This window comes from Vollenhovia emeryi, unplaced genomic scaffold (genome assembly GCF_000949405.1).
Source record: "Vollenhovia emeryi isolate VEMERY1.0 unplaced genomic scaffold, V.emery_V1.0 DF939344.1, whole genome shotgun sequence".
NCBI classification, from domain to species: domain Eukaryota; kingdom Metazoa; phylum Arthropoda; class Insecta; order Hymenoptera; family Formicidae; genus Vollenhovia; species Vollenhovia emeryi.
In genome coordinates, this window is record NW_011967022.1 from 104364 (window position 1) to 115559 (window position 11196).

The 11196-nt window shown below is 32.1% G+C and overlaps 2 protein-coding genes across 7 annotated transcripts in view; both read left to right on the top strand.

The window, feature by feature from the left end:
- Positions 1–5307, top strand: part of LOC105558442 — a 23203-nt gene extending 17896 nt beyond the window's left edge. For all 6 annotated transcript variants that reach the window (XM_012006135.1, XM_012006132.1, XM_012006136.1 and 3 more), the window contains one exon: positions 4017–5307. In XM_012006135.1, coding sequence (XP_011861525.1) covers positions 4017–4116 — 100 coding nt within the window. In that variant the 3' untranslated portion in view covers positions 4117–5307. The remainder of the gene's footprint in view (positions 1–4016) is intronic.
- Positions 5308–10305: 4998 nt separating this feature from the next.
- LOC105558443 overlaps positions 10306–11196 on the top strand; it is a 5438-nt gene continuing 4547 nt past the window's right edge. Inside the window, exon 1 of the mRNA XM_012006138.1 lies at positions 10306–10615. Within this exon, the coding sequence (XP_011861528.1) occupies positions 10395–10615 (221 nt within the window). The 5' untranslated portion in view covers positions 10306–10394. The remainder of the gene's footprint in view (positions 10616–11196) is intronic.

Sequence of the window (11196 nt, forward strand, 5' to 3'; positions counted from 1 at the left end):
TCCGTGCACGGCGTAGTATTTATTTAATTGTCTCTCTCGAGAGGTGTTCTCTTACGAGAACAGAAAGGATTCTTTTAGGAGATGATGCTGGTCGGAGGTCACTCACTAGAGACACCGTTGAACTCACTGTTTGAGATAGGCTTTATTGATCGTTACAATGATCGGTTGACGACAGGCCTGACTGACAATATGCTTCACGCGTAAACGTACAATATCGGATGACGCGCGATAGGCAAATGCCCCGATCTCGGGGCTTTCCTTCGGTTTTAAACCTGATGATCGAGTTGTCAGTGTTCTCGGTACTCAATCGAGATTACTCGTAATCGGGCCGAGGACTTGCCGACTTCTTCTTGGAAAATAAAGTAGGTTGCGCGTTCGGACTTTTGTAGCTTGATCGCGCAATATTTGATCTTATGCAAGTATCCTTATAATTAAAGTGCTTGAACTGCTTATTGTTGCATTCTCGTTACCTCCTTATGAAATTGGGGTATGTTACGTTTTATAATCGTCTTAAAAGTTCTTTTTTTTGGGTCAATGCACTTAAGCACTTTACCCGGGGACGGAGATTGACTGTGTGAAGAGTTATGGAGTATCGGAGGGAGAGAGGATAGGATAGCTTTTAGGGAGTTCTATTGGGAATCCGTCTCCGAATAGGCGACGAATTTTATATGCGAACCTTCGTGGATCGTCCTTGAGAATGTTTTTATATTGTTGAGCAAAATTGAGGATTATTTGAATTTCACTGAGAGAAGGATAGGGACGTCAAGAAGGGATGAGCTGAGTTGTTGGTGCTGAGTTATTTCTTTTATGCAGCAATTTCGATAATTGTTCGTAGAAGGGAAAGGGATCTTGGTACGAATCAAGAGCCTTTTTAATCTGAAATTTTAATCTCTTCTCCTGCACTTTTATATCTCCTAGGTAGCGATAGGTGGAGTCACGCATTGAGTGACGAGCGACGTGACTCCACCTCTCGCTACTGTGTCCTAGGAGATATAAACAAATAAACCATTTTACATGCCTGCCGGATTCGGCCTTCCGCTCCTTATGCGTTCATTCGACCAGACGTTTTTATCAATTACGCGATAACTATTGCTAATTTTGCACAACGGTACATGACTTTTCTTCTCAGTTTAACCCAATCTACCGTAACTTTTAGGTTGGCTACAAACGAGTCTGACACCCTGTATATCCAAAACGTGGGTGTGGGAGTGTCTTCCAAGGGCCAATCGGTAGTTTTATGTTTCGGAAATGACCTATGTTCGCTTTACTTATTTAAGATTGTGGTGGAGACAAGGGTCCACGGTTTCTCTTCCCTCAATTTTATCGATTCTTGTTTAAAAAATCAAAAGGTTTAAAATAATACATTTCTGATAGATTTTCTGTTCTTCTCTCTTAATTATTTTCATCCTTATGCGAAACGAAGTATCTGTTTTTGAATCGTAGTTCTATCTTTTCTAGATTCTTAGATACAAAATGTTTTATTAAATGTTGCAAAAGAGGTGAAAAAAGGAAGAAAAACGAGTAATGTTCGTTTCGCATTAGAGGAAGTTTTATCTTACATTGCAGTTATAAATATACACATCAATATATTTGTGGCAGGAAGAATTTTATTTCTAAAAACTGCTGGAGAGTTCACACGATTTATTTAGGCTACAGAGTGAGAGGTATGCGTATACAGGGTGTCCCAATTTAATGTCCCACCCCAAATAACTTTTTATTTTTAACTGCAGAAAAAATATTTCAGACAAAAGTTATTTGGTTCGAAGGGGGACACAAGATGGTACCATTAGTTTGACCTTGACGAGTTGCATGAAGGTCACGTAAAGGTCACCTTTAATTTTTTAAATGGAACCCCCTATTGTTTATTATACAGTCTTATTCTATTAATCAATATGAACAATTTTTATCTGAAACATTTTTTTATTTGCCTAATACTTTTCGAGATATTCAAGAGAAAATTTATAACTTCTTCAATATTTAGCTTACGATATCTCGATAACTGTTTGCCGGAGGGAGAAGTAGTACAGGACTTTTTTACTTGATTTGGTCTCAGGAATATGCTGTTGCAATAATGCTCCAATTAGTGAAAATTGTTGTGTATGTAAATTTGGTGTATGTTCAACAATATTGGAACACTTTTACAACAGCATATTCCTGAAACCAAATCAAGTAAAAAAGTCCTGTACTACTTTTCCCTCCAACAGACAGTTATCAAGATATCATAAGCTAATATTGAAAAAGTTGTCAATTTTTTCTTGAATATTTCGCAAAGTATTAGACAAATCGAAAAATGCTTCAGGCAAAAATTATTTATATTAATTAGTAGAATAAGTTAGTATAATAAACAATAGGGGGCTCCTTTTAAAAAATTGAAGGTGATCTTTACGTGACTTTCATGCAACTTGTCAAGGTCAAACTAATGGTATCATCTTGTGTCCCCCTTCGAACCGAATAACTTTTGTCTGAAATGTTTTTTCTGCAGTTAAAAATAAAGTTATTTGGGGTGGGACATTAAATTGGGACACCCTGTATATGAAAGAGGAGAAGGGTTACACGGGACGTAACAGGTACAACAAAGTATAAGAAAGTATTCCTTATATCTACTTTTTCTGGTTGATTCACATATCAACTTTTTGTTTTTTTTTAAATGATTTTATCTATGAAATCAAACTTAGGCGATACAATTTAATATTTTATTCATTGTTTAATATTGCATAAAATAAAAACTAATATAAAATGTCAAACTTTATGTTATGAAAAGGAAATATTTTTATAAGATAAAAATAGTATTAGACGCTAAAGATTTGAAACATTTTTTGATCAAAATAGGCACTCGTACATTTAATCACTTGGTTTTATTAATTTAAATATTCTAGCTTAATAAGTTTATTTTTTACTTTTTCAATTTTCTGACAGGAAATTCTAAATTCTTCCACAACTGTGCTAAATGTATTGTATAATATCTGTTTCCTTTCAAATTAAGAAAATATATTAAGAAAGGCATCAATCAAACTTTTAAATAGTGTTTCACTGGAATATTTTTAAAGTTTATATGTGGTTTCTCAAATTTTTAGCCGACAGTACATATAAAATAATTTTTGTGTCTAAATATTTTAGTACCAAACGACTGAATTGTAGTCCATTTGTTAAAGAGATTAGAAACTTTATAAAAGTTGGCTCAATGCTTAGAAAAAGTAGTGAATCGTATAAGGGTGTGTTCCGTTTCACGCGTGATGTGCATGATGCATTATTTACCCTTGTTATTCACCAAATGTTAATTAAGATAAATAATGCATCATGCGCATCTGACGCGTCATGCGTGAAACGGAACGCATCCAAATTCTTTCATAATCTGAATTGGTTGAAAGTAAACGATCAAGAAATTGAAAACCCTTCATTGAAAATGAATAAAAAAAAGAAGGTAATATTAAATAAGTAAGCGATTGTTGTGACCTCAAAAAGTATCAACACCTTTGAAGCATTCTGCAATAATGCGAGTTTTACTTTTACGTATCCTTTTTTTGAAAAGTATTTTGAACCAATTTTTAGTAGTAGTTTTCAAACTCTTTAAAAAATGGATTATGATTTAATTGTTTGGTTCTAAAAAAAAGTTAATTGTACTAAAAGTTACTAGCGATTATAAAAATTAATTGTTTTTCAAACCATATTAAAAATTTACAAGAAGTTTATTTAAAAAAAAAAGTTGATCAAAATCTAGTATAAAAAAATAATGAAAAAAGATTATTTGAATATATTTAATTTATTTTACAACTATTTTACGACATTCTCTCCTATATCTCGTCTATGTATGTAGGAAATTATGAATAATTTTTACATGTAACATTGTTATAAAGAAATCAATATTATTTTTGCTTTCAAGAAGAGATATAAGATAAACTTTTGTTCTTTCCAAAATCTTGTTTGAAAAATAAAAAGCTCTTTATAGTATCTACGATTTTTTATATAGACTTTTGTTAATTATAAATTTCGTACATTAAACTTTATTGCAATTTCAGGTTGGGACTAGCTACTAGACAACAATGTGAAAATGCTTTGAAGCAGACTAAATACGACGTGGAAATGGCGGCTTCGTTATTGCTCGATCAGGCCAGATGAGAAACAACTGTGGTCAATGCCCCGGCTCCTGTGACACAGCTGTAATTTTGCGTACGCGTTTATTTATGAATGAAAGTAATAAAAACCTATTGTGCTCGGGAAGCGAAAATCAATCGAGACTAGCAAATGTCTACTACTTACGTTCCGATTTATGACACAATTTAGCAGCGGGTTGATGTCAGCTATTGGAACGAAATAAAACCTGTTACGCATAATTGAAAGGTGATACTGCTAAAGATACCGCCAATGACATTACTCTTAAGATACAACAAATATAATTCTGAATCTGTGATATGTTATTGATCTTTATCTGGATTTACGAGTGAAGTTCTACGGTTCTCGCGATACAAGTCGCGTTTTATTTAACGTAGATAATGATGTTAAAAGGTTTTGAGATTAATAAGTATGTTTAATTATATACAAGAAACTCTCTCTCTCTCTTTAATAACTTCGGTTTAAACTTTGATTATATAACAGCGTGATATTGTTAATCGTTTGCATCTGTATGGTCGGAATTCTTTTCCGTATCGAGTAGATATCAGACGATTATACATCTAGCTGGGCGTAGAATTCTTACTAGAGTGTCGCTAGATGTTTTCCTAAACTTATTTATTTAAAAACAATTATTTTATAGTAGACAAAAAATAGAAAAGTACATTGAAGGTATACATGCCACAGTGAATATGTGCGTGTCTACATCTTTTGTTGGAGGTGCATACCCTCAAAAAATTAATATCTTTATGGACAAAATAATGAAAGGAATTGATTAGGAGGTCGATTAGGGTAAAGAAGACAAAATATTTTTAACTCTTTTGCTACGAACAATTATTATAATGCAATACGCATTTGCCACGCTACAAAAGTTAAGTGAAATTAAGTTATGGGATAATGATATTTATATAGTCATATCGAACAAAAATTATTAAGTAACAAGCTTGAACATTTTGCATGACAGAGCACACTTGCGTCTTGTACTCTCTCTGACAGCAAAGTGTTCCATTGTAGTGAAAGAGTTAAGAATAAATCTATATATGTATAATATTTTCTTTTCGATATATTTATTGCGTGTTTTTATTACATTAATCGATTCTTCATGCAAAAGTATTAAAGTAAGGTCATGGAAAGTCGATGATTTACATTTTGTGTTTGGGATTAGAATATGTCGGAATAAAATGTGAAATATTTAACAAATTATTGAAATAAAATATTTTATTTTTCTTTCAGCTTACTTTAATATTTATATATGTAAAATAATCATCAAAATTGAAATACTATGTATAAAAGATATTATTTTCTTAAAAAAAAAATCGATTACCATTAAGGGAATGCTGGAGTGATTTTGCAATTTTTGCATCTAGAACTGTCAATTTATGAAAACATTTGTGTAATACACAAATGTTGTGTACAGACCGGCTAGTTTCCACTAATCAGATTAAATCAGAGAACAGCACGATACCATTGAAATTAAGTTTAGAGGTCTAACAAAAAAATCGATTCATTAGAATAAGTCATAAGTTATGTAATCTATAACTTATTCGAATGAATAGATTTTTGTTAAACTTCTTTTACATATTACAAAATGTTTTCATGAATTGACAGTTTTAGATGCAAAAAGTGCATAAAGTGCAGAATCACTCTAGAATCCCCTCAATACATAAAAAATATATGCCATGAAAAAAGTTTGTTCCGTGTATTGTGTTTTATTCTAAAAATTCTAACTTTTATTTCAATTTTTATGTTTATTTTAAATCTCAAGAATATACCTTTGCACACACGGTCTTTATGTGATATCACACGCACACGCACCGCGTGCGCGCGGTGTACATACACGTATATATACATATATATTAATTTCCGAAAGGAGAGTTTGCTTATTGTCACCAGTAATGATTAAAAATTGAGACGGGAAACTTATAGTCAACCCAACTGGCTAGTTATTTAATTAGTTTATTACACAATGCGTTGTTGATGATTTGCAGTATCACTCGAAAAAGACCCAAAAGAATAGGGTCTAAACGTTTGTGTAATAAACTAATTAAATAACTAGCCAGTCGGGTTGACTATAAGTTTCCTGTTTCAATTTTTATATTAATTTCCTTAAGTTTTTGTTAAAATTTACGGTATAAGTTTTACAAAAGATTTTGTCATTACAACAGAAAACTGAAAATTCTAGAACTTGAAACGAAATGTTTTTGTGAACCTAAGATGATTTTCTTAAATAGCAACTGCATGTTTGATCGCTGTAAAAGTTCTTCAAGACAAATTTAACCATATTCATTGCAACAGAAAACTGAAAATTCTAGAACTTGAAACGCTTTAAAGTTCCTGATAATCTGATACAAATAAAAAATTAGAAACGATCGGATGATGTGAAAAGGGATTAACGGGATCTGAAATCTTATAATTTAAGATTGGAGTCTTTAGACATTATTAAAATCCAGTTCGCGCAAACTTAAGAATTCAAAGACCTAAGAATTAAAAAACTGAGATCTAGGATAATCGTAAGATTTTCGGAATTCAAGACTTTGAAGCTTTAAATATATATGTATTTAAAAATTCGAGATTAGAAAATTTATCTAGAAATTGATAAGTAAAAATAGTTATCTCTTATTCCTAATATCGAACAAAATAAATATTATTAAAAAATTTTCACAAATATCGTAAGTCCAGATAAGGATTAGAAGATTTCTTTAGATGGTATTATCATCATGACACGTAACTTCCTGGTAAAAAAAATGTATGTAAAAATATATACGTATAATTATTTCTAAAATATATCTGCTTGTTTTCTTTATCTAGTATAATTTCTGTCTATATATGTATATATGTATATAGGGTGTACTAAAACCACCAGATATCCTTTCAATCACAGATTCTTTAGAAAATTTCAAGACAAAAATTCTAATACAAAATGTCGAGGCTACAATAGTTTTTAAATAATAAGCGAGTATATTTCGCCAATGATAGGCCTGAGATTTCGCGCGCTCAGGCACGGCGATACGATAAAAGTGTTCCTATGAATGTCGCCCTTCTTATTTAATTCAAGTAGAAATTTGCAACGTGTAACTTCAAAATGTTGTAGCTGTCAAAGTGATCGATCAATGTCGGTTACCAAGAAGGTTGCTACTGTGCTAAAAAGGGCGACGTTCATACAAACACTTTTTTGTCACTTGTCACGTCGCCGTGCCTGAGCGCGCGAAATCTCAGGTCTATCATTGGTGAAACATACGCGCTCATTATTTAAAAACTATTGTAACCTCGACATTTCTGTATTAGAATTTTTGTCTTGAGATTTTCTAAAGAATCTGTTATTAAAAGGATATCCGGTGGTTTTAGTACACCCTGTATATAAAAAAAATTGGAGAATATTTGAAGGATAATCAGAAAAATAATTTTTGCATTGTTTTTAGAAAATAAAAATGCGATTAGATCATACAATACTGTATATACAGGGTGTGTTATCTACAACAGTATGATCCAATAACTCGATAAGGGAAAAAATTAAAGGAAAAACGTACGATAAAAGTTGTAAAGTTTGAAGGGGGACGCTCGGTGCTGAGCTAATTTTGACCGTTTATGTTTTTGTGAACTTAAGATGATTTTCTTAAATAGCAACTGCATGTTTGATCGCTGTAAAAGTTCTTCAAGACAAATTTCACCATATCATGTTTTGCCTCGTTATCTTAAGCGTAGCATCGTACGGGTATGGAGCAGGAAAAATACGTATGTAATCATATTTTATATATTACATCTGTATGTAATTATATGTGGGCAACTTTTCCCCATTTCTTTAAACTTCACTTTTTATTAAAAAAAACTACTCGAATTAACCTTTTAAATAATTTTTAATCTCAATTATTTTTCCCGTATACATACATATGTATGAACGGAGATTATACAAAAAGGAAATACACATGTATAATTGTTTTCATAAAATTTTTTATCGGGATTTTTTTCTTATCTCAACAAAGAATATTAAGAGTTATTTTATTAGTAAATTACGCGAAAATGTACATAATGTTAATATAATTTTTAATTTAAACTTATAATTGATATTGTACTCAGTTCTCTTTGTCTTCCTTTCTTTCTTATTTGATAAGCAGACAAATAATACGGACAAATAATGAGAAGCTATTCGAAAAGCAATCTGAGTTGTTAATTTATGTGCTAAAAAAAATTTAAGAAAAATGCATTTTTATTTCTCACTTCTATTAAAATCCTAATTCCTTTGTTTCTAATATAAACTTAAAGATTTAAGACAACTGTGCATATCTAGAAGCTCGATAAAAAAGCGCTTACATATAAAAACAGTGCTAAGTTTAATAATATAAAAATCCAAAAATATATATAGTATAAATATGAATGTGCACATAGGGAAGAACGGTTTTGTTAAAGTATCTGAAAATTTGGCTAGATACACTTTAAAAAAATAGTTATGTTGGACTACCTAAATAATTATTAGACGCTCAAGCTGGTAGTTAGAATGTCAAAACTTTTTGTAAAATTATAATCACTTTTAAACATCTTACTTAATTATTTTGATTATCCAATACAAATTATTTTCAGATCCGTGTGTCTAGCTCAGTTTTATATACAGTTAAGGACTAACAATCCAGTTTTTCCGAAGATACAAATTGCGATATAATTATTCGAATCGCTTTTTTGAAAAAAGAAAATCATACGAAAATGTTTGAAATGTTGAAATCTAAATCGTGTAAAAATTCAAATCGTTCGAACATACTTTCGAAAGTAGTGCATCTTAGAATAACATACGCGCGTGTTCGCGCTGTTCTTGTTCCGCTCAATGCATCATCCGTCATGGGACTCGGAATACGATGATTAGGCCACGAAGTTCGCGCGCACGGGCGTGAAAGTCTACGAGATTTCACCGCAAAGAGCGCAGCGCGGAAAACATTTCTGCTTTTGCAGCCGCAGAGGCTAATGCATTCGTTAAATTGCATCCGCGGTGCGTACAACGTACTCCTCCACGCCGTCGTCGCCGTGCGAAAAGAAGGAAAAAGGATTTGAATCCGCGTTGTTTAACACACACGAAATATCATAAACTGCTGACTGTGATTTTGCTCACGATTTATATAACGATAAAGAATATCTGAGTGGTGCAATATATTGTAATAAACTAATAATACGATTATCTTGGACGTGAAAAAAAGTGAGAAAAACAATAAAAATGAGAAGAATGTGTTAAATGTATAACTTATTCAGTGTGAAAATAGATGTGAATTAAACACAAATAGAATCAATTTTTTTACGTAAGGATATTACGTGCAAAGGAAGAAAGGAAAAAAATTGACAAGAATATTTTTACTGTCAGGTAAAGTAATTTTCCAAACAAGTGGAAGAAGAAGGAATAATTAAAAGTTAATTTTAAATTTAAAAAAGATGATAGTGCTTGTGGACTATTAATTCGCTGATATTCCCTAGAAAGAACGGTTTTGATGAAATGTAAAAAATTATAGGTACATACATATTTATGTATAATTACGTAGGACCAACAAATGTTTTAATAATTACATTGGACGTTTGGGCTGGTTACCAGATTGTCAAAAATTTTTGCAACATTATCATCATACTCGAGCGTTCTACAGTTAGTTATTTTCAGGACTCAACGTAATCATTCTCAGATCTATAGCTAGCATAATTTTTATAAATTTCAACAAAACCCTTTTTTCCATGTGCTTTGATGAATTAATATGAATTAAGTATTGTACAAAAGAATTCCTTAAACCTTGTCAAAGGACCTGTAATGTAACCCGAAAGAATAAAAACCCAGAAAAGTTTAAAAAATTTCATAAAAACATATGTATAAATATATGTAATTATAAAATATAGAAAATATGACCACACATATTTTTTTCTCTTGTGTAATCACTGAACTTGGCACATATAGAAAAAGAAAAAAATTAAAAAGTTATTAAAAATATACTTGTACTTACTGTTTTTTTTTGTAAAGATTGAGAAAAAATTGCTTATATTATACGCATACGCACATGTGCATACATACTCAAGCGCGCCCACGTGTGTATGTGTGTGTGTGTGTGTGTGTGTGTGTGTAAAATATAAATATGTCATTGTAAATTATAATTTTACGTTTTATAAAACATTATAATACAAAACTTTTTTTTTCTATATGTATATTGACTGAGATTATAGAAAAGAAAGAAAACTTATTGAAACACATTTCAGAAAAAAAATTGAATTAAAATAATTTGCTAAAATATATAGCGCGTCCTTGAGAAAGTGGGAGAGATATAAGAAAGATGCCGGCGGAATCGTCAATTTACTGGAACTCAGCCGACTCACGAAGATCAACCCCCGGCAGTTTTGGAAGCACCGGCGGTCGTCATTACGTGGACCCGTGGGATCTAGAGAATTACGCTTACCTACGTCGTCAAAGCGTTGCCGACGTATCACATCGAGCGCAACGTCCCTCCACACAGGAGCGTTCTCTTCGTAACGCGCGAACACGCTCGGAATATTGGTAATACGCGTGGAAAATTTTGAACAGAAACATACAAAACTACTTTCGCAGTTCTTCTAGCTGCAGGAAAATTACGAATATTCGACTGTCTTACATTAGCAGAAAGAAATTGTATGAATTTTCTTACGGCATGTACATATAAAGGGTGTTTCAATAAGAAGGAATGATGTTAATCGTGAATTAAAAATCGGTGGTGTACAAAAATGAAAATTTCTTTAATAGAACATGTTTGGTAGGCCATTACAATTAAGTATGGAAGATAATATCCGCCAAATGTTCGCCACGGCGCGGCTCCGGCGGCACACGTCAATCCGCTTATCGAAATTTGTTATCACATCTCGACACAACTGCTCCTGAATCTCTTCAATGTGGCGTGAAATTTCGTCTTTGAGTTGCTGGATGGTGGTAGGCTTGTTGGCATAGACTTTACTCTTCAAATGGCCCCAAATTGAAGAGTAAAGTCTATGCCAACAAGCCTACCACCATCCAGCAACTCAAAGACGAAATTTCACGCCACATTGAAGAGATTCAGGAGCAGTTGTGTCGAGATGTGATAGCAAATTTCGATAAGCGGATCGACG